Below are 24950 nucleotides of genomic sequence, written 5' to 3'. Positions count from 1 at the left end.
GAAAAAAACAAAAACAAAACACACACACCCCTCCCCCATTAGTTTTGCAGGTCCTGTGATGAAGTGCATACAAGCTGCATTCTTTCTAATGGTCAGCAAGGGGCAACTATATGGTGGCAAAATCAAGTCTATCAAGTCAATCTTTCTATCTATCTGCAGTGGGGGAAATATTGATTTCCCCCACTGCAGATGCATTTGATTTTGAGAATACCAACCAAAGATCTAATATTTTGTTTTTCTCTGGCTTTTTCCCAGCTGTGTCTCCATGAGAATCTGTGAGTCATCCTCTATGTTTTGGAGAAAAGGAAAACAAACTGAAAATGCCAATACTTTGATGAACAGTTAAATAAGAACAGATTAGTATGACATACAGACAGCACAGGGTGAGGGTTGGGTAATAGATCATGACTGATCAATTATGGTCTATACCTCACAAGGTTAAAGAGATTTGGGAAAAAGAGCAAGAATGGAAATTAAAGAAGTCAGCGAATTTCTGCATTTGCTTTGAGCAAAACGTTTTTCAGTGTACAATGTATACAATGCATTATATAAGAGATACAAGAAAACCAAAAGCATTTACAATTAAGTGTATCGCTGGCAGTAATGATGGCTTTAACGTAGAGTGTTTAGTGTGTATTTAATCATTTTTAACTAGTTTAATGACTGTTTAGCATTTTTATGTAACTTTTGTATGTATTTAAACATACACAAGATCATCAGACTACTGAATTAAATGTAACTAAAATGAAAACCAAATTAAGTCTAACTCTATTTAATATGTACTATAATCAGAAACCATGCCCATCATGGAGCATCCTAAGCCAACAGTGACCTGTAATTACCAACCTTTTTGATCGCTCATCAAAGAAAATAACAGAAAATTTAATGGATATTATGTCCAATAGTACCACTGTTTATACAAGTCATATTATAGAAGATATTTAAACTTTAATTTGGCAGTCTGTGGGAGCGCACATGTTTACAGGTGAAAAGGTCTTTAGATTAGCGTGCAAAATACATGAATCACTGACAAGAACAAGACAAATATGGATATAAATTATTGACAAAAGCAGCAAGAGATCCTATTTTCAGGGTTAAATACAGCCAACAGTCATCCAAAACTAAATAACTGCCTTGCTTCTTCTTGCCCTCATGATAAAATGCATTAGTTATCTCATCCTGCAAAAAACAAACTGTAAATGTGGATAAATAACCAAATGATTTCCAGGTGTACAAAAAGAGAGTGCTGACCGAGACTAAGAATTCAGTGGAAAAAACAACAACACATTTATCATCAAGTAGTAGTACTTTTACATGTCACATTTGGCACTTCTTTGATATGAGGCTATCACATGTAGACAAAGGGAAATCAAACTTGACCAAACCATTTTGCTGATATGCAAATCAAGGTAATTTAGATGACAATAGCTTTCCCTCGTCTGCACATTCTACTTTTCAATATAAGCCACAACACAGCTGCAGCTGGATGGCAGGCAAGCAATATCAGTAACAATGGTGAAGGTAAGGAACAAATGCTGTTTGAGTGAATAGAGTGCAAACTATCGCCTGTCTTATTTGCATAAGAAGTCAAAGTATTCTAATGTTGTAAAATACTGAGTAATTTTTGTATATTCATCTATCCAGATTGCGTTCTTTGAAGACAAGAACTTCCAAGGCTGTAGTCATGAGTGCAGTACTGACAGTCCTGACCTGACCTCATATTTTAGTCGCTGCAATTCCATTAAGGTGGATAGTGGGTGCTGGGTGCTGTATGAGCATCCCAACTACACAGGCTCCCAGTACATCCTGAGCCCGGGTGAATACCCCGATCACCAGCATTGGATGGGATTCAACGATGGCATCAAGTCATGTCGTTCAATTAAAAACGTAAGGCGGTAGACACTAACATTCATTCTTTAGAATTGATTTTCCTTTTTAATGTAACAGCTCTGACAATATCATAATGTGACCCAGTTTCTCCAAGGTTCAATAAGCCTATTCTAACAAGTTGTAGAGGAGTGCTTGGCTGCAGCAAAATACCACAGAGTGCACCAACCAAGCAGTAATCAGTCAAAGACCAACAGACAAAAAGGAGAGATAAAAGGCTCATGATTTGGCAGCTGGGTGCTTTATGCCCGTGCCAATGCACATCAATTATTTAAGGAAAGTGGGAAAACAGCCAAGAAACCATGTGTAGTTTTGAGTTCAAAGTATTATTATTTAATGCAAAACACCAACTTGATTTTGTGAGATTTGACTTGCTACAGGTCTATGGAAAATCCTGGAAGATCAGATTCTACGACAAGCAGGATTTTGGAGGCCAGGCAGCTGAGTGTGTCGAAGACTGCCCATCAGTTTATGAGACCTTCAAGTTTCGGGAATTGCGCTCCTGCGTAGTGATGGATGGTGCATGGGTCCTGTATGAGCAACCAGACTACCATGGACACCAGTATTTCCTGGAACGTGGAGAGTACCCCAACTATACAGACTGGGGCGCCAACTCCCCTGCTGCAGGATCCTTCCGAATGGTCACAGAACTCTAGAGCAGCAGCACCAAAGTAGGGTTCTGCAGCTTGTGAAAAAATTATCCAAGCCAACAATGTTCTTAATCTGACAGACGGATCAAGCTGCAGGACTCTGTATTCTAGAACATTGCTTGGTTATTGTTGGTTGTCTTGCTGATAAGACAACCAACAGAGTCTTGATACCATGGATGTCTTGTAACCTTTAAATAAGTTCTAGAACTCTTGAAGAAGATCCGGAAGTTCCTCCCTCCAACACTGTTTTTCCCTCCTATACCCTGTACTTCTTTCCAGCACTCCAAGTGCTATACTTAAATAAATAAATACCCTTCTTACTCATAACAATGCAGCCTCTGTTGCTTCTTATTACATTACCTGTTATGTCAGCTGCTTTTAGTCTCTCCTTCATCTTCTTTAAACCTTTTTTGAAGTTGCTTAAGTCAACCCAGAGGTCTAGTTATATATATGCATAATCAGATGAGAAAAAACAAGTAAATTTAACAACAGGAAGATGAAAGTTCTTTTACAAACCCATAAAAGTTAAACATTTTCAAATAATGCATGTTGCTGAGTGAAATGATGGCTGCATAAAGATAAAGACCCTCTTGCAAAGTTGTAGTTTTTACGTTTCCACTCTATGGCTCAGTACAAATATGTAAAATAAGATATAAAACGATGATATAGTGTTTATTTTCATTTGATCATTTTAGAAAAGTGTATGTACACTTTTTTGTATAAGCACTGATACGCTGTGTTTATTACACTCTGTGGTACACACTAGGTTGCTATATCACTCTGTGGTTACTGAACTTTACTAAACAAATTAACTGAGTATAACATAAGCTTCATTTTTAGGCATCCTGCAGTATTTAGGTTCATGACGAAAATAACAGAAAAATGCATTTTCAGATGGCCATTTTCAACTGTAAAATCAAAAATCAATAATCACTGTACCAATATAGAACCTATAACATGAATAGGGCTAAACTTAAAATGATTGTTTTTACATTGATAAAATGCATCATAATTGAATTTCTTAACTTCCATCACATAACCATCACATTGCAAGTGACCTATTCTGGGTTAGGTTACATTTTGTCTTCTTACATATTTGAAATAGAATAATGGATAGTACACCTGTAGTATAAAGGGAAGAACTCCATCTAAGAGAGTTGATTTGAAGCTATTTCTATTTCAAAGACACACCCTAAGCTGCTGGCTGGTCATTGGTGGATGTGAACAGGTTATAATGATCTTGTAAGGTTATGAACTTACTAAAACATTGCTGTAATGTTCTCATATTTGTTAGTGTTGGTTTTAGCAAATTCCCTGATTGGGAACTTGACTCAAAATACTCTACTTTTATATGTTTTTTCTTTTTTTTTTTTTTTGATATTGGGAATTTTTCCTAAGAGATATGATTTGTGAGTCCAGTGGTCCCTCGCTATAACGTGGTTCACCTTTTCACAGCCTCGTATTCAAATATACATAAATCTGTATATTTGAATGTGCTGTACTGTATGTTTGTAAGTTTTCTCCCTAACAAACACAACAATGTCAACGAAACATCGTCACCTGCGGGAGCCTTTGGTTTCGTTATATAATACTGGACTTATTTTTCTACAAGGTTTGAACTTTGTGTTTAAACAACAGAGAAAAGTGTGAAAATTTTCATGCCTCTCTGAGAAACGTGTATAAAGTGTGTAGTGAGGGGTTTTACAGCCTTAAAACATCTATAATAATTGTAAAAAATAAAGTTCGCTACTTCGCCGATTTCACTTCTCGTGGGTTATTTTTAGAACGTAACTCCCACGATAAATGAGGGACCTCTGTACACCAGTTCAGTTAATGTTTCATCATTCAAGGATACACATACACTACTTGTTTCCATGATTGCATGCAGATAATAATACAAAAGAAAAAAGGTTAAAAAAAGGATCATAGATTTTATTTGAACTCAAACTTTCATAATCAACAGCTTAACAAAAGCTTTACATAAAACTGCACACACACATTTATAGCTGTGCTTCAAATCTGTTTAGACCAAGCAGGTTTAGATTCTTGGCACTGCTAAACAATCATTGTGCAGCAATTCAGTGAGTAAGAACAATAGGCAGACTCTAGACGAATATTTGAATTGTAATCATGGTTACAGGCACTGCTAACCATGCATTTGGTAGCATTGTCTCTGCCATGTATAAAGAGTACTACGTTGGTAACTTAGTGTAGTATTTTAGGCTCGGCAGATGGAGAAGGTGAGAATTTACAGCATTCATAGACGATCTAATTGGGCTCTAAATTTAGTGCTGTAGATATTTCAGTTAACACAGATTCAGATTGAATTCGATGCGAGTAAAATTCTGTATAATTCTGCTCTTTCTAGATTGTGTTTTTTGAAGATCGGGACTTCAAAGGAAAGTCCTATGACTGCAAAGGGGACTCAGCAAACCTGCATGGTTACATCCGCCGATGCAATTCAGTGAAAGTAGAAGGTGGCTGGTGGGTTCTGTACGAACGCAACAACTTTACCGGCTACCAATATGTCATTGGTCCAGGAGAGTACAATAATTACAGCTCCTGGATGGGATTCAATGACTGTGTAAGATCCTGCAGGATCATCAGAAATGTAAGTCTCCGCCTAGAAGTGATCAGTAGAAAAACACGTCACACATCAAACTGACTACATTTCTTTACTTTCAGCCCAAAGGGCCCTACAAGCTGATGCTGTATGAACGACTTAACTTTATTGGCCAATCTCTGGAGCTGACAGAAAGCATAAAGTCAGTCCAGGATAAATGGCTCCGGCAAGAAGTCCAGTCCTGCAAGGTTCTAGAGGGGACCTGGGTGTTCTTTGAACACCCCAACTTCAGCGGCCGTCAGTACCTGCTGGAGAAAGGGGAGTACCACCACTGCTCAGAGTGGGGAGCTCTGAAAGCAGTTGTAGGCTCCATCAGAATCATAAAGGCTTAAAATGTGACCTGTTAATCAAATATATTGTTTTAATTTGAATGTGTCATTGCACTTGTCTCTTCTTGTGAATACATTAAGGGGAGATCGCATGATCTCAATCTTTTCACCACAAGTTAGAGGAAATGAAAATATATATTCTCTCAAACGTTGTATTGCTCCTAATTCTACATGTAGCTGTACACCACGTCTGGCAGAGCTCATGTGATAGCTGTCAGCTGACTTTGTACCAAGGTGGGGTTGCTGATGGAGGGTGGAGCATCACCTGTCCCCTCCACTCAAGCCTAGTTAAAGCCAGTATCATGTTGCTATGTGGCCACAAGCCAACTTTACAGCATCAGGTGCAGCTGCAGCAGCTTTGCAGCAGACACTTTAATTGGATCAATAAATCGTTTCTGGAATCAGGCTTTGACAGATCAAAAGGTCAGCCACTGTAAACACTGTATAAAGCTAAAACAAATGCAGCATCAGCCATTGTGCTGATATAAATGCTGAGGCTATTAAAATAACAATGATGCCCCTGGCAGTGCATTTCAGTGTGCCCACATACACTGCATATATAAATCTGGACCAAGGCTGTAGGCAATAATGTCTATGTAAAAGGTGGGATAAAGAAACGGTGCTCAAAAATTGGTGTGAGGGCCAAACATGGACCGTGTGGGAAAGGTAGGAGGATGAACATTATCTGATTTAAAGATTCAACTGCAGCAGCAGCACCTCGAGCATGAAGTGTGAATATGCATATCCATTCACAGATCGTATTTTATGAAGACAGAAACTTCCAAGGTCGCTATTATGAGTGCAGCAGTGACTGTCCAGAGCTGAACGCCCATTTCAGTCACTGCAACTCTATCCGCGTAGAGAGTGGGTCCTGGGTACTCTACGAGAGGCCTAACTACATGGGCTACCAGTACATACTGACCAGGGGGGAGTATCCACATTATCAGAGCTGGATGGGCTACAATGACAGCATCAGGTCATGTCGGATCATACGGAACGTGAGTGGAATTAATCAGTCTTTAGTAACTTTTCACCTCATGTCATTAGTGTGATAGTTTAACTGTCTATTCCAGATGTTACATTTATTGACAATGAAAACCCCAGTTAGTCTTCACTTAGGTTCAGGTTTTAATCAGTTTTATGACAAATTAGACTGAAGAGCTTAGAAATGATAAATGATTTATATTCCAAGATCAATGTCGGATATTTGCTAGTGTCTTTTTCAAATAGATTTTTTTTAAAATGCATACTGCATTCACATGGCTGTAGATGCCAGTTAGCACTGTTGTAAAACACAAATGGTATTACCACTCAGACTGAACTGATGTTTGCATTACAGACCTCTGGTGCATTCAGGGTCCGTGTTTATGAGCGTCCTGACTTCAGCGGTCAGATGTTGGACTGCACTGAAGATGAGAACAACCTGCCCGACCGCTGGCACCACCGGGAGGTTCACTCTGCCCAAGTGCAGGATGGCGCCTGGGTCTTCTACGAGCTTCCCAACTATCGTGGACGCCAGTATCTCCTGGAAAGAGGAGAGTACCGCCGCTTCAATGAGTGGGCTGCAATGAGTCCCAATGTGGGGTCTTTCCGCCGTGTCCATGACATTTAGACAGTCTATCGCATGTTTTCAGTCTATCTCATGTTCTTTGCACATTTAATAAAAAAGAATTGTGCTCAGTATGTGTATCCCTTCATGCTCATGAGTGCTGGAAAGTGTAAAATGATTTTCAAACCCTCCTCTGTCCTGATGAAAAAGAGCATGATTTATTAAACTTTAAAATTCCTCTAATTCTTCTTTTACTCGTAACGCCCTCTTTACTGCATCCACGACCTGATCTAAGCTTTTCCTCAAGCAATACAGATTAATGACATCATTACCAAATGAATTTGAACAATTTTATGAATATTGTTTACATTAAATTCACTGAGAATAGGTATAAGCAGGATGGAGTGGGTGGGGATGGGTGTCGGGGTGACTTGTGAAAGAAGGACAGCAACAAGATGAAAATGAGACTTACTGTAATGTATAGTTTGGAGATGGTGGCACTGGAGGCGTTAGGCTGTCAGAGTTGAATATGCTGAGGTTTTCTCTGGGAGTGACCAGCTCAGGCTGAACAGATGGTTGGGAACATGTACAGAAGGATAGTGGGCATATTGGACAAAAGATATAAAATATTGAGTTGCCAGGCAGGAGGAAAAGAGGAAGATGTCAGAGAGGATTCATGAATGTCATGAAGGAAGACGTGGAGAGGGTTGGTGTGACAGAAAAGGATGTTAAGCACTGGGCGAGATGGAGGCAGATCTGGCGACCGCTGAACAGAGCAGCTAAAAGAAGAGGAAATGCTTATAGTAACCAATACGGCTGCTCTAATATTCTCATAAACATAACAGAACAGCTATTGAAGAGATGCAGAGAAGTATTAACAAAGATTCAATAACATCAGTGTCGTGACTCAGTGTTAGAAAGTGTTTATTTACATTTTTCCCCCACATTTTTTAACGTGTTGATTGGAACAGAGACTTATTTTATTTCTCAATCAGTCATCATTAAGGAGTCCGTGGATTTATGGAGATGCTGTTGACTGAATGTGGGGATATTTCCTGCAGCTGGGAATTTTAAAAAGTAACCTAGGAGTTGAGATATATTACATAGTGATGTGCGATGCCACTGATTTCCTTTCCGATCTGAAACCAAGTAAAATTCAGGGTGGTATCAGCGATACTGATCCGATACCAATACTTTGTACAAAAACCTTTTTTTGTATCTCCCCGTGAGAGACGTCTGTCTCGCCCTAGCAGCACCTGTCCCTCTCCTCTTCAGTTCGCCTCAACATACGCTCGTCATATTCTGTGATATGATTTGCTCTGAGGTGTTTGACAAGGTTAGAGGTGTTGCCACAACACCTCACTTTCTTGCCACATGTATCGGTAAAATACGTCCACACATGACTCCGTTTACGCTCAGCCACTGTTGTGAGTGTGCACGCCAGGGGCTGCGACACATTTATACAGCTGTATTTCACACATGACTATTAAAGGCGGAAGAGGAAGTAGTTCCTTCCAATGTAGACAATCCGAATGATATAGTTTCTTTCCACTCTATAAACTACAAATTTACCCTAAATTACTAAAATATCGATATTTTAATATGAGAATCGATTTTAGAGCATAAATGACTGGTATGGGAGGAATCAATATTTCAGTATTGATCCGCACATCACTAATATTATAAATGGCTAAATGACCTCCTCAACATGTCTTGAAGTTCTCCAGAGGCCTGGGAATGAGCTAATCATTTTATTCAGGTGTGTTGACCCAGAGTGAGATCTAAAACCTGCAGGACACTGGCCCTCGAGGCCTGGAGTCCGACACTCCTGGTGTAAACTATTCGAAGAGTTCAACTTGACAGGAACAATAGTCCTTTATTACCTCTTTAATGTCTCGGTGCAAATATGTGTTCAGTCATTATTTCATGCTTCCTATTTTCATCGCATCAAATGAAATAAATGTTGCCATGTATGTAGTTTGTTTAAATGTTAAAGGGTTAACTTGGCTAAGTTTGGCTAAATGTTAGCAAAAGAGCAGCTTACAGGCATCACAGCATGGACAGAAGAAAACAGTACATAAGGAAGGTAATAATGTTAAGGATGGCAAAGTAAGCACACGGTCACATCGAGTTAGAACAACAGGTGTTTTAAAGGGTGCCTGTATCCCACCCTGCTGTGTCCTAATGTCAGTGCAGGTGGTGCTGCAGTGTGACACCCAGCAGACAGGACTCCAACAAGGAGGTCACAGGGCTCACCTAAACCTGTGGACAAAGAGGAACAGCCTGCTGATGACTCAGTGGGATTTGCCAGTAAGAGCTTGAAGCACACCAGCTGCTGTTAGTGCTGACGCTCGCTGGAACAACACTATGACCGCAGCAACACAAAGGGAGCCCAGCCAGCATGTTCTCCTAGCTGGGGTTATTCACCTCTAAAGCCTCTTTGTTTGTGGTGACCCTTCATGTCCTGACTGGATAGGACAACGAGAGAGAGATAGAGAGATAGAGGGACAGAGAGAGAGCATGAGAAGAGAGAAAGTGCACCCTCTTATGGATCGTGTGGGGAGCAGCAGTCTGGGTCTGTCTGTTTCTCCATTTGCATCATTACAACAAACTTTCAGAAAGCGTTTATGTTTAATTATTAGTGAAGGCTCCGTTTCTATTTCAGTTCCAGTAGTGTCCTCTACACAGCTCTATAAAGAGAGAATAGCTTTAGTGTGTCAGAGAAGTGATTTGCACAGAAATCATTCTCTGTAATGGAGCAGGGAATGATTTCAGTGCAGATTTTTATGATTCAGAAAGCTTTTGTTATTATGTATAACTATAAATTATATGGGTGGATAAGACAGACCTGCTATTTACATCCAAAACAATGTGTACGAATAACCACCCAGTAAACTTTTATCGGTCATACAATTGCATTAAATTCTTGAAAATGCAGCAATAGCACAAGAATAAAACAAAAAATAATAAATAAATACATAAGAACAGTGAATAAATTAATACATTAAAATAAAAAACTGCGAAGAAATAAATAAATTAATGCTTTTAGAAATAAGACATCTAGATCTAGACAGACCCAGAAAACTGCAGAATGCATTTATAATAACTGTGTGCATTTATTTACAAAATGCAGAGAAAAAAGGATATGCAGATAACAACGTCATCAAGAACTGAATATATGTTCCCTTCTTGACGCATGTAATTGGCTGTAAAATATGAAAGTGGCGATTTCATAAACACAAAACATCAACGACACAATCAACAACACAGAAGGCAAGTATAACTGTATTGGAAAATTGATGCATTTAAAATGTTCACAATTGTAATAAAAACAGAGATCTCAGTGGTATCAATCCATCCCAGTCCTTCACAGTCCAGCTGAGGGTAAGATCATGAAGACTCAGGTGGAGATTTTCTGTAGATTTTGCAGGAATTAGCTGTTGTAGCTAACGGGGTACACTCATCTGGATCATGTGCATACTCCTGTTTTATTGTAGTTTCTGTAGAGTACAGCACTTACAACAGCTTTAGTCCTAAAAGATTTTGGCTGAAGAACCCCCGAGCTGCCTGTTTCCTCCAGCTCTGGTGTTTACAAGTCGACGGCTGTGATTTGTCTCAGGAGCTGAGAGGAATCATGCTAATCTTGGGAAAAGAATGCAGTTTCTGGCTGCAAGAGTTACCTTGTATGGCAACAATGAAAAAAGTCAAGGAGGGAGAGAAAACACAGGGTAGATGGAGAGAAATCCAGCTGTCTTAAACAGGGATAAGAATAGCAATGAAAAAGTTCATTTTAAAAATGAGCACAGCTACTCTGGCGGTATCACTGATTACTATGTTTTTTCCCAGCAGTACTCCTAATGGGCTGTTTAAAAGGTTGGCAAGCTGCTGTTAGAAGCCTGTGATACAGTGGTAACAAGAACCATCACTGTTTCATGCAAAATGTCTGGGCACAAAAATGACATGCAATTAATAATGCAGCACTAATGTTTGTGGTCAGAGAAATTTGTCAAATTACACTGGAGTTGAGACTTAACATTCACAAATGACTATAAGGCAATCAGTTCACAGTTTAGCACCAGTTTAGACAAAACAGTGCTCACTGGGTGGGGAATGTGAGGTGGATAACTTGTGAGATAACAGTCCTCCGTCCCCATACACCTCATTCAGGACTTATTTTGTGCAGACACCACTGTTATAAATGAGACATAATATCCAGGTGACAGGGCTTTCTCCACTGCCGCTCCGAGACTCTGGAACAATCTTCCCTCTTTTATAAAATTCTCTTCCTCTTTGGAAATCTTCAAATCAAATTTGAAGACCAACCTATTTTCAAAGGCTTTCAGATTTCTTTGACACTTTTATTCAGTTTTAGCTAGTCTGGTCTTTTATGTCACTGGATGATGTTTGCATGTGTATACTTATACACGTATGTTATGTTCACGTATTTGTGCTTGTGTGTGAATGTGTACACTTTTGTATATGTATGTGCATATGTGCATGTACATATGTATTTCTACAAACAAGTGTATATAAGAGTCTGCCTCTGTGTGTCTATATATATGTGGATGTCTTACAATGTTTTTTATCTTACCTATTTTAATTCTTTTTTATTTGATTATATTATCCCTCTGTTCAGCACTTTGGCCGACACTTGATGTCTTTTAAATGTGCTATATACATAAAGTTGACTTGACTTTCAACTCTTTGCCAATTTGGTTCCTGATGCGTCCCATGAAACTCTATGAAAACTGGGTAAAAAGAGCTAAATTATTATACAATGGTTGGGACAGGTGGTTCTCTATTACTCAATGTATGATTCCTCGTGTCGCTTGAAGTTGTGCAGTTGTCATTTCCAATGAAGCTTCATATTTACCGGTATGTGTCAATTAAGTGTGTTTCTGCAGTGGAACCATAGCTTTGGAAGTTTATGTCGTATGAAATACTGAGTAACATACCAACAACACAAGAAAGAGCCTGAAAATGCAATAGCTATGTTTAATATTGCAAATAACTTATTTGATATGCACACTCTGAAAACCCAGTATAAGAAATGAAAACATAATAAGCCAACTTGCTGTAAAAAGTGGCATGTACTGTATAGGGGAGGGTAATTTATTAAAGGCAATGCTAAAATCGCTTCTGGCTTGTGCTGTAGACAGACGAGATATATTTGCTTTCGGTCTCCTGTCACCCTCATGTCCTCTGAGATGCCCACTACTGAGAGGTCGTGTCTCTGCGATGTGGCTGAGAGCCCACGACACCCTCGGCCAGCCAATAACTTCACAGTTTCCATCCCACAGCAGCCACTGAAGCAAACACATGGACTTTTGTTAACACCTTGTCAGCATGCACCTGGCACTCATGCAGACCTGCTGGGACCTTAATATGGATTTAGGCTCTATGCAGGCTCAGGCAAAATGATCCCAATTTGAGCTCCTTCCTAAAATGTTATTCTCCATAATTTCTTATTCTACCTTATCTTGATCAGTAGTAGATGAATGGTGCTTTGCAGGCGATGCAGTTTTTATGTATTTCGCATGTTGTTTTATTACATTAGTGCTTGACCTTTTAGCCACTTACTGTTGCTGGAATATTTGAAAGTTGTCTTTAAATACAGTGGGGCAAAAAAGTATTTAGTCAGCCACCGATTGTGCAAGTTCCCCCACTTAAAATAATGACAGAGGTCAGTAATTTGCACCAGAGGTACACTTCAACTGTGAGAGACAGAATGTGAAAAAAAAATCCATGAATCCACATGATAGGATTTGTAAAGAATTTATCCATAAATTAGGGTGGAAAATAAGTATTTGGTCACCTCAAACAAGGAAAATCTCTGGCTCTCACAGACCTGTAACGTCTTCTGTAAGAAGCTTTTCTGTCCCCCACTCGTTACCTGTATGAATGGCACCTGTTTGAACTCATCATCTGTATAAAAGACACCTGTCCACAGCCTCAAACAGTCAGACTCCAAACTCCGCCATGGCCAGGACCAAAGAGCTTTCGAAGGACACCAGGAAAAGTATTGTAGACCTGCACCAGACTGGGAAGAGTGAATCTACAATAGGCAAGCAGCTTGGTGTGAAAAAATCAACTGTGGGAGCAATCATCAGAAAATGGAAGACATACAAGACCACTGATAATCTCCCTCGATCTGGGGCTCCACGCAAGATCTCATCCCGTGGGGTCAAAATGATCATGAGAACGGTGAGCAAAGATCCCAGAACCACACGGGGGGACCTGGTGAATGACCTGCAGAGAGCTGGGACCAAAGTAACAAAGGTCACCATCAGTAACACACTACAACGGCAGGGAATCAAATCCCGCAGTGCCAGACGTGTTCCGCTGCTGAAGCCAGTGCATGTCCAGGCCCGTCTGAAGTTTGCCAGAGAGCACATGGATGATACAGCAGAGGATTGGGAGAATGTCATGTGGTCAGATGAAACCAAAGTAGAACTTTTTGGTATAAACTCAACTCGTCGTGTTTGGAGGAAGAAGAATACTGAGTTGCATCCCAAGAACACCATACCTACTGTGAAGCATGGGGGTGGAAACATCATGCTATGGGGCTGTTTTTCTGCCAAGGGGACAGGACGACTGATCCGTGTTAAGGTCAGAATGAATGGGGCCATGTATCGTGAGATTTTGAGCCAAAACCTCCTTCCATCAGTGAGAACTTTGAAGATGAAACGAGGCTGGGTCTTCCAACATGACAATGATCCAAAACACACCGCCCGGGCAACAAAGGAGTGGCTCCGTAAGAAGCATTTGAAAGTCCTGGAGTGGCCTAGCCAGTCTCCAGACCTCAACCCCATAGAAAATCTGTGGCGGGAGTTGAAAGTCCGTGTTGCTCGGCGACAGCCCCAAAACATCACTGCTCTCGAGAAGATCTGCATGGAGGAATGGGCCAAAATACCAGCTACTGTGTGTGCAAACCTGGTAAAGACCTATAGTAAACGTTTGACCTCTGTTATTGCCAACAAAGGTTATGTTACAAAGTATTGAGTTGTATTTTTGTTATTGACCAAATACTTATTTTCCACCCTGATTTACGAATAAATTCTTTACAAATCCTACCATGTGGATTCATGGATTTTTTTTTCACATTCTGTCTCTCACAGTTGAAGTGTACCTCTGGTGCAAATTACTGACCTCTGTCATCATTTTAGGTGGGGGAACTTGCACAATCGGTGGCTGACTAAATACTTTTTTGCCCCACTGTAAGTCACTTATCTGCTCAGGCTGATGATAGACAGTGACAGCACATTTATACACTAGAATAGAACCTGGTGTAAAACAATTGAAAGAATTTACACTATGTAGATTAGACAATACAAGAAAAAAAAATGAAAAAAGCATAAACACCATAATCTAATGAATATATGAAAAATTAACACATTTAATGCAAAAATATTTTTAAATATGTTAAACGATTACTTGTGTTTATTTACTTCCTTATTATATAAGTACTTATATAACTTTACCACCATAGTGGATTATGAATTAAAAAATCATCATGTAGCTGAAGTGCAAACTGAGCTTTAATTTAAAGTTGTTTGAAAAAATGAACTGCATTAACTCTTTAAGAATTACAGGAAGTTTTATTGGTTGTATCTCATGTTCAGAGGCTGTTTTTTGCTGCTTGATCAAGCCACAAGAGTCACGAGTTACCACAAGATGGCGGAATTGCACACAGAGTGTTGGACCGGGACCAGTGTTGGACCAGGGTAAGGCTGAGTTTAAAAAACCAAAAAGCCTTCACGAGGTGATTGATGTGTAGCATTAAAGCTGCAGCAACAGCAGTTTAAAAAAGCAGACACCCCCCAAGCCGATCTTCTCGTACAAACTGAGAATGAATAAAAAGGGACTTGAGGGTGTTAGAAAATAAGAACGAGAATTATTTTGTTGTGCTAGCTACATTTAAAACGTGAGAGAGATCGTGTATCTAAGACGTGCAGTGCTATTAAGCAGGTCAGACACTCATGCTTCTACTACATTCACAGAGTATGAATATGAATCTTTGCAGCCTTGTGTAACCTACTTTTCTATTAGTACCTCTTCTGCTCTCATCTGTGCACACACACCCTTGTGTTAAAGGTTTACCAGGGAGCCTGATGTGACGTCAAACAGCGGACAAGGAAAAAAGAAACGGTATTGCCATGGAAACCTATCTCCCTCAGTTTCTCTATGATCTCTGATCTATCCTGAATCTGAGAACATGAAGGCTGTATTATTGCACAGACACGCACAAAATAATGCATCTTTGTGCATGACGTGGCAATCCTTTCAGGAAACCACATGGATGCAGAGCAGATGACTGCACAGGAGAGATTTGAATATATCTTTGGACTCTGTTTCAGATTTCAGATTTATCTTCAATGACAGGCTGCTGCTAATGTAGTGTAACCACACATTTAGTCCCATATACAGATTCTGACCGTATGAACTTCAAGCCATCATCAAAGCTTTTAAGGGTGGTTTGGGAGCCACAATGATTCTTGTGTGTTTCCGCACACCAGCAAATACTTTTTGCTTTAAAACGGCCAAAACGAGGATTTGGACTTACAGATGTTAAAGAGACAGCATAATGGGCTCTGTCATGGCTGTCCAATGTTGATACTTGTGTCGGTGATTTGCTGTAATCAATAAATTAAACTGGCTACTTAGGTGGTGCATGTCTAATGTGTTATTAAAGAGTTATTAGTCTCTCATTAGCTAGTTAGATTTGGGGAAATTGATGATGTGAGCCCTCTTCATTGTGTAGAAGAATGCAATAACTTCTGTTGTTTGACTAGCAAACACCAAGTGAGGAGGCAGCATAATTCTTGTCCAGCATAAGTTTCAGCCTGAATTGGACATAAGATAAACTGAGCTGGAGACCACTGTGTTATGTTCCCTGTAAGGCCTGTCAAACTTTGCCCATGGTGGATTGTCTATGACAGGAGCTGCAGTAAGAGATAATCTTTCTCTTCAAGGACTGGGTTAAACAGATGACTACATTTGTTTGTGGAATTTCAAACGATGTTTCAAACGTGTGTAATATGTGATATACCTTGTGTTAAACTTTCCTCAAATACACACACACACACATACATATATATAGCATGGCTCTATAGACCGACCACTTGAGTTGGGCTCTAAGGCTGTTCATAGCGCTGAAACAGCTGTCACTCGCAGCTTTGCTTTGACAAAGAAAGAAATGGCTAGAACCACTGACAAATTCTTCTTTGCATGATATGAAAAAGACGTCCGTGACTTTTTTTAGAAACTTTTTATTTATTTATTTATTTTTTAACATTTTACATGTTTGTAACTCAAAATTACTGACTGCCACTAAAAAATATGAGGAGATCACTCATCCTCATCCTGGTATTACTACATTAATTTTAGAATTCAGTTGAATATTTTCCTGATTGTTTTTCAGGCCCCATCTTATATTACCAGTCTAATTTGTTTACAGTGAGCTCACAGGTGTCACAGATACACAGGCAAAGGTTTATTACATATCCCAAGGTCATACGTCAAACACAGTGACAGAGCCTTTCCAGTCAGTGCTCCAAGTTTGGTTAATCAGTTACTACTTGACATAAAGAGTGCGGCCCTCCACCTCTGCTGTGAAGTGTAGGCCTTAAAGAAATTTTCATTCTACGGCCTTTCCAGCCCACTCTTTTCTCATTTGTTGCTGTGTGTCCACTGTGAGTACAGCATTTTGATCAGTGATAATCATGTTTAAATTTACTTTTTAAATAAATTGTACTTAGTTTTACTAAATATCTGATATTTGTTATCATATGGTATCTACATATGAGTTACAGCACAAAGTCAGGTTTTGATTCAGGGCTTCTAAATTGTGGAACAGAAAACAACCGAGTTCAGTTTTTTGATGGGCTATCTGAACACTTCTTTTCTTTCATTGCACAGATGCATTAGGACTCTAAGTCAGCACTCAACACTTGCATTTATTTGGTTCTTGGGTCGAATGTGGTGAAGCTGCACTCTTTATTTTTGCATCAGGTTGTCACAGCCTCATCTGGCTCAGACCTACTGTTTAAATCTCCAGGGGTGTTCCTGTGTTGTTTCCAGCCTGTGGTGCACATGTTGTCCTCTTTAGCCATGCGGATTTGCTGTTGAATGAGCCTGTGAGATTGGCTGAACTGTTCATGTAATCTACTCAATTCAATCTGCGGGAAACAGAAGTATATAGAGATGTATTTACTGCGTCACACCAATTGTTTTACAGAGTAAAGCATATTCATTTGTAAATTTGCGAAACGTGTGAAGTAAGCAGGAGGTTTGCATCTTATTTTTATGATGGTGCCTAATTGACTTGGAGATCAGCAGGAAGCTAACCTTACTGTGGCATGTGTGCAGAATCTGACACTGTTTGCATATAGTGTGTAAAAAGTGGACAACCTGTTCCTCTGATAAGGCTGACTGCCTCTTTAAACAAAGACTAAATGCTGTCTGTTGCCATGAACAGATGCAGTGTGTGACTGTCCTGGAGAGAAACCAATGCTTTCATTTCTAGAAACCATAGTTAAAGTCAGTTAACTACTCATACTCAGATCGCTTCAAAGATCAATCATAAGATGTTCCCTGAATCTTCAGAGTCTTGAGATTTAAGAAAAGTGACCCAGATTCCATTTAATGCAGTGGTCCTCATTATTTTTTACATGTCAATTTTTAGTTTCAAAGCAGGTTCATGCAATTTGATTTTTCAACTGTTTTCACTTATTCCTGGGATGAGGAATAAGATTTCTAGCAAGGTTCCAAAGCTGTGACTTGGTTTCTTATCCACATAGGTGGTGTGCTTTTGACTTCTTGTTTTGACTAATTTAGGGAACGATTAAACAATGTTACTGGTCAAAAAAACAGTGAATTAAATGGTTTTTAATCCTTAATTTCATTCCATAATAACAATAAGCATTTTTATAATAACCTGGGTTGTTCATTCACTGCTATAATAGTTCAGAGAAACCAGCAGTTGACATGTGGACTACAAACTAAGGCCACAACTTTGCTTGGATAATGTCAGGTTTTGCCCAATTGGAATTTGCCCTTTCTTAATGGGAACGTGTCTCTAAGCTTTATCAAGGTGACTGTTTCTTCTGTAGAGCTGTAAGGCACTAACGCTCCCTCGGCTTGTTCAAGTAAAAATCCCACAGATGGTTCTAATTGTACAGCGGCTCAATGATGAATGCTTGCCAATCTAAACACCAGTTTATGAAGGGGGAGGGGAGGGCGAGGACTGCAGTATGTCCAACACACACAGGATCCTTATCCATGTATACATGTACACACACATGCACGCACACACACATGCTGCCAGTCACTGCCTGTCGCTGGCTCTCTGAGTGTTTACAGTGCCATAAGAGGGGGATCCTGGGAGGCAGCTATTTTTAGCTCTGGTTTCATCATTCTTCTCTCTCTGCTGTGTGCAGCTGCAGACTGGTGCTGCATTCTAATGAAGAGATGAGCGGATGGCAGTATAACACAGTGTTTTTGCTTCACACACGCAGAGAAAGGGCTACGACAAACTAGCATCGATTTCGAATCCCCAATAAATCACGATAATCACTAATAAATTTACTGTGATAGCATTTATTCATCACTCCTTTTACATTTATCCAGTATTATTTTGCTTGCATTATTTATTAGCAAAGCAGCCATGCTAAATGTGCCAAGCTGTAGCACACATTTGGAGCCTCAATCTGCAGTGTAGTAACGCTAGTTGGGAATGTTAACCAGCTGTACTCTGAACTCATGAAGCCAGCCATTGTTTCCTCCCTGGGCTGCCACAACAGACTCACCCCTTCAATTTCTATATTGTACAAGCCTGACACCCCTCACATACTCCTGCTCTCACCATTTACAATGTGATATGAATGAAACAAACACATGAAATAACTGAAAATGCCACTGTAACAATGAGGTACCTCAGTGGGAACATTGTGTAACATAGAGCAGTAGTTCTGCAACTCTAAGATTCTAGTTACTGTTAAGGACATCAACATTATGCATTTGTTTTTGGTTATTTATGTATTTTAAACCACCAGTCCCCAACCTTTTTTGCGCCACGGACCGGTTTATGTCCGACAATATTTTCACGGACTGGCCTTTAAGGTGTCGCGGATAAATACAACAAAATAAAAACAGTACCGGTACCAAAAAAAAAGAAAGAAAATTTATTCATAACACACGGGAAAATACCCAGGGAAACCAAGTTAATGATAAAAATGATTTTAAAAAAATAACGATAAAATCCTATAAAAACCCTGAAAACCATAAATTTCACACCCAGGCCTCAACTCTGGCCCGGCGGTTGGGGACCGCTGTACTTGATCATTACATGTTGAATATAGTACATCTGGAAAGTATTCACAGGACTTCACATGTTACAGTCATATGCCAAAATAGATTAAATTAACACATAATTAACAAATAATGACAAAGTTAAAAAAAAAACCCATTGAAGTTCCTAATGAACAGTGTCCTCTATCATCATAAATGGAAGAAGTTTGGAACCACCAGGACTCTTCCCAGAGTAGTAGAAGGGCCTTAGTCAGGGAAATGACCAAGAATCCGATGGTCACTCCGACATGGCACTGTCCTTTCAGGAGCACAACTATTTCTTCAGAACTCAACCAATGAGGCCTGTATGGTAGAGTGGCCAGTTTGAGGTCTCTGGCCTGAATACCAAACGTCAAGTCTGGAGGAAACTCAGGCACTGCTCATCACCTGTCCAATACCATCCCTACAGTGAAGCACGGTGGTGGCAGCATCATGCTGTAGGGACTTTTCAGCAATCGAAACTTGGAGACTACTCAGCATCAAGAAAAATATGAATGCCAAAATGTACAGAGACATCCTTCATGATAACCTGCTCCAGAGTGCTCTGGACCTCTGACTGGGGTGAAGGTTTATCTTCCAACAGGACAATGAACCCAAGCCAGGCAGCCTTCACTATCAAAAGAACAATTTTAGCTCCTCCTACCAAACCAAAAAGAGCAGCAGGGGGTAATGGGGGACAGATGGGCAGATGATAGATGTAACTAGGGGAGCATAAATTAATACATATAGTATATGTATGCGGCTATTGAGCTGCAGGTTTTCAACCTCTGCCCTAAACACACAGGCAAGAGAACACAGGAGTGGCTTTGGGACCACTCTGTGAATGTTCCTGAATGGCCCAGCCAGAACCCATACATGAACCTGACTGAACATCTCTGGAGATTTCAAGCCAAAATAAAAAAATGACATTTAAAAAAAACATTATAAACAAATTTTAATGTATTTAAATATTAGCCGCCTAGTTTTATCTTTTCCACCAATTACAGGCCCTGAAATGTGCTTCATACGTTTTTTGCTCACTACTGACTTTGTGGCTTTAAATATATTAAATATATATCTCCACCTGCTGATAATACAAGTTGGTGATTTAGGTGTGATTACACCTAACTCACTTTTACAGTCCAAAGGGCAACTTTGGAAGTCATTCCATTTTGTACTACCACATAGGCTTCATGTTACCTGGCTCAGTTCTAAAACCAAAGTCTTCTAGTAGTTAAAGTAATTCAGAAATACAAATACAAATACTAGTTGCAATGCTGTGTTAAAAGCAGCCACAATAGACAGGAAAACTTGGTAAAAGTTGAATGAAGATGGAAAACCACCAACTTTGATGTAATGCCTTTGCACTGCACCACATTCACAATAATATGGAGACATAAAAAACATGTTTGATTTCACAGTAAAATGAATCAGTTATCAAAGTGAGTCTTGGGTCACTATTGAGCCACAGCTTCATTGTTCTGGTTTAAGGTTATAGCTTTATTTTAAGACACAGGTGGCAGCTGATTAATTTAGACAATAAATAACAGAACAATTGGTGGTAAACTTCATTTAATAAGTAAAAAATATATTCTTACTTTAGTATATGAAATCTAATTAGAGTAAAAATGCTTGGTGGTTGATATCAGTGGGGAGGTTCAGTGTTTCTGAAATCTTGGTGATGGTTCTTTACAAAAGGAAGATCCTGAGACTGAGATGAGGGACAGTCTTCAGGAAATGAGGCTTGCTGTGTATATTTTTGGAAATTAGTGTTCTTCAGCTTTCTCTTTGAAGGCCAATTGTCATGGAGACAAAACAGAAAAACAAGCTTATAATGGAATCAGAGTTTCCCAAAGCGAGGTCTATTGATAGCTCACTCCGAGTGGAAAACTGACATATCTGGGATGAACACTAGTTCAACCCAAATCTAGCGCTATGTTTTCCTTTCCTCAACCTTTCATCTCAGACCCCTGCTTGCCTCATGTTTTTACATAACTGCAGAGCTCTGCGCTTCTCTTAAACATCATCAGATTCAGATTGCACGGTAGTTACTGAATCTATTTGTGGCAATATAAACTGTATTTTGCTCCTAAGCAGCACACAATGGTTTGTTTATAGAGCACAGTTGCGTCACAGTAATTGAGATCCTAGTGAGAGCATTTTGAGCTGATGAAGCACTACAAGAGGCTGATAAATGACAGACCCTGGGTGTGCAGTCAAAAGTGAAAACTAGCACTGTGTCTTTGATAGAAACGTAAGATTTTCCAGAGAAATTCAAGGTTCCTTTTTCATGCTCCGGTCTCTCTTGATGACTGTGGGCTCAGCAAATATGTCTTTTACTAATAGAACATTATAGCGCTTTTTTATAGTTTCCTATTTGCCATTAAGGTGTCTCTGCTTTTAGATTTGTAGCTACACAGTCAGCCTATTTAAATGAAATATAACTGACCTTGCTTCCTCTGGAAATCAGACTTAAAAACATGTCGCGTTAATGATCAATGATTTCTTTTACTGGTGTAATGTAGCTGAGGAAATTTACTCAAGCATTCCACATTTGTCAGTTTTATTTATATAGCCCAATATAGCAACTTACACATTTGGTTCACAAGGTTTACAGCACATGACATCCTGTGTCCTTAAACTCATGGGGACAGATTTATGACTGCACTTACAAAAAGTTGGAACCCTGTTGGGCTATGTCAAATCCGTCCATCCATCCATCCATCCATCCATCTTCTTCCGCTTATCCAGGGCCGGGTCACGGGGGGAGCAGCCTATGCAGAGAAGCCCAGACCTCCCTCTCCCAGCCACCTCCTCCAGCTTGTCCTGGGGAACACCAAGGCATTCCCAGGCCAGCCGAGAGATATAATCTCTTCAGTGTGTCCTGGGTCTGCCGGTGGGACATACCCAGAACACCTCACCCAGGAGGCACCCAGGAAGCATCATCTGAACAATAGACTGGACTGGACTCATAACTCAGACGCCCTCTACAGGAAAGGGCAGAGCAGGCTGTACCTGTCATCCCTGATGGACAACATCTCCCACCCCATGCAGCAGACTGTGACAGCACTGAGCAGCTCCTTCAGTGGGAGACTGCGGCACCCACGGTGTGGGACGGAGAGATTTCGCAGGTCTTTCCTCCCCACTGCTGTCAGACTCCATAATAAAGACTTTAACTGATCAAGCACACACATCCACACATATGCAATAATACTAAGTGCAATAATCCTTTCTGTCATCGTTGTATTTTTACTCAGTTGTATATAGTATTTGTATTTGTATTCTATTTTTATCTTATTGTATATTTATTTTATTTTATTCTACTGTATATAGTATTTTATTTTATTCTATTCTGTACAGTTGTGTACTGTATTTATTCTTATTGTATTCTAATTTTTGCCTCATAACTTTTGCACTGTCCACTTCCTGCTGTGACAAAACAAATTTCCCACGTGTGGGACTAATAAAGGTTATCTTATCTTATCTTATCTTATCTTATCTTATCTTATCTTATCTTATCTTATCTTATCTTATCCTTGTCAGATGCCCGAACCACCTCAGCTGGCTCCTTTTAATGTGGAGGAGCAGTGGCTCTACTCTGAGCCCCTCCTGGATGGCTGAACTTCTCACCCTATTTCTAAGGGAGCGGCCAGGAAGTCTATTTATGTCAAATGTACTGTACATTAAAAAGAAAAAAAAAGAATGTAATGATTTCCAAAACGTAACCTCCTAAGACATGAACTCTTTCATGGCGTGCATTTATATTTCTCTTTGCTATTTGGGCTGATTGGGACCTGATGAATGTAACAACAAAGAATTGCCTGATTTTTATTTTTTACCTGATTTTTGTTTCTGAGAAAAATGAGATCCACATATGAGCACATTCAGTTTAAATTTCGATAGAGCAGTGGCAGTATACTGTCCTCGTAAGTGGATATCAGGCCCTTGTAGAGCAAAATTTAGTATTTTGGTATAGACAACCCAAAAAGTGATGTCCACATATGTGGACGCCAGGTCCTAGGAGATTAATAGAACACTGAAAACACACCAAATATTTGAAGTGAACGCCCCCCAAAAATACAATTTTAAGAGAAATATTAGCTTATTCTGAATGTAATGGCAGAAACATGTCTTAAAAAAAAATTGGGAAAGGGCCACTTTACCGCTGTATATAAGACTAAAAATCGGCCCTGGCATTTTTGGTTTAATTTCTAATTATTTCAAATTATTTTCCTCCATCTATCTTCTTACCATATAAATTACAATTTCCTCCATTTCTGCCTAGCCACTCCGTTTTGGGGGCTGTTGTCCCTCCTCCTGCAGTTTTTCAAAGCTAATGCTACTAACAGGAGCCTTCTGTAACTGCCCGAACTTACAAGTTGCTGCTGGTACTACTGTTGACTGTGAAGCAGCCAAGGCAGCTAGCATGTCAATTAATTTGACACATTTTGCTGCATCATTTCTAGGTTCTTTCTTTCCTTTTAGCTTTTTGCTGCACCTTTGTGCTTTTATTTGTCCATATTGCCAACCACTTGAGTCCAGAGGGAAGGTAGGGGAGGGCCCGGTTGCGTTAGGAGATTTGATTGGACAATCCAGTGTTGATAATGAAAACGAACAAATGGGCTTCTGTTGGTGTTTGTATGGTCAGTGTGCAGTGGCCCTTCAACCTGTATAATAATAGAAGGAATGCTATCCCAATCTTGTCTGATACAAGTGTCTATCTACTCAACAGTTGGGGGTCTTGACTGTGTCTTATTAAGCCGGACTGTAGTTATCGTGAGTTATGTTCTAAAACTAACCCGCGATAAGTGAAATCCGCGAAGTAGCCAACTTTATTTTTTACAATTATTATAGATGCTTTAAGGCTGTAAAACCCCTCACTACACACTTTATAGACTTTTCTCAGACAGGCACGAACATTTTCACACTTTTCTCTCTTGTTAAACACTCTCAAAATTCAAACCTTCGTAGAAAAATAAGTCCAGTATTATGGAATGAAACCAAAGATGAAACCCTGTTTTCAGGTCCACAACATGGGAATAGAGCAGCTGCCAGAGAATTCAACATTAATGAATCAATGGTACAGAAGTGGAGGAAGCAAGAAGAATGAGTTGAGTAAAGTCTGACTTATCTGACTGTTTTGTTTCGCTTAATGTACCTTATAATCTGAAAAATACAGTAACTTCTACCTTCCGTTAGCATGTCCAGAAGTCCAACTTTGTGGGCTATGGTTAGCATCTTCCTCTGCCTTTTGGGTGCCTTTAACGGTGCAAAATGCTTTGTCGACATTGTTGTCTTTGTTGGGGAGAAAACTTACAAACATACAGTACACTTCAGAGTCACACTGTAGTGATCGAAGATCAAGATAAATTTGACAAGCTCAACACATTCTCCACTGTACAGGAGACACGGCACGGAAGAGATTGATTGACAATGGTCTACAGCCGATCACGACGCAGAACACAATGTGCTGTAAAAAAACAAAACAAAGCATGCAAAATTGCATAAAACTGCAGAAACAACAAAACAAAAACAGTGCAACACCAGACAGAACAGAATGATACAGACACAAGACAGTGCAGACA

The 24950-nt window shown here is 39.7% G+C and overlaps 2 protein-coding genes and 1 pseudogene across 3 annotated transcripts; all 3 read left to right on the top strand.

Moving 5' to 3' along the window:
• The first annotated feature begins 797 nt into the window (after positions 1-797).
• LOC146556404 (gamma-crystallin M2 pseudogene) lies at positions 798-2543 on the top strand (annotated as a pseudogene).
• Positions 2544-4768: 2225 nt separating this feature from the next.
• LOC146556403 (gamma-crystallin S-1-like) lies at positions 4769-5492 on the top strand. Its single transcript, XM_085248658.1, has 3 exons — positions 4769-4777; positions 4906-5148; positions 5223-5492. Exons 1-3 carry the CDS (start codon positions 4769-4771, stop codon positions 5490-5492), a joined length of 522 nt encoding a protein of 173 aa, XP_085104784.1.
• Positions 5493-5938: 446 nt separating this feature from the next.
• On the top strand, positions 5939-7101 carry LOC146556402 (gamma-crystallin M2-like). 2 transcript variants are annotated; one of them, XM_085248656.1, is made up of 3 exons: positions 5939-5967; positions 6220-6487; positions 6829-7101. In XM_085248656.1, the coding sequence occupies exons 2-3, from the start codon at positions 6227-6229 to the stop codon at positions 7099-7101; spliced, it is 534 nt and encodes a 177-aa protein (XP_085104782.1). In that variant the 5' UTR covers positions 5939-5967; positions 6220-6226. The 2 variants fall into 2 exon arrangements, with proteins under 2 accessions (XP_085104782.1, XP_085104781.1); XM_085248655.1 differs by lacking the exon at positions 5939-5967 and adding an exon at positions 6138-6155 and having other exon boundaries at positions 6245-6487.
• Positions 7102-24950: the final 17849 nt, after the last annotated feature.

Source organism: Mchenga conophoros, linkage group LG16, assembly GCF_057382185.1.
Source record: "Mchenga conophoros isolate Kocher_MC1m ecotype Shallow Benthic linkage group LG16, M_conophoros_male_GT1.1, whole genome shotgun sequence".
NCBI classification, from domain to species: Eukaryota; Metazoa; Chordata; class Actinopteri; order Cichliformes; family Cichlidae; genus Mchenga; species Mchenga conophoros.
Note: the sequence above shows the minus strand (reverse complement) of the source record. Positions and strands in the feature narration are given on the sequence as shown.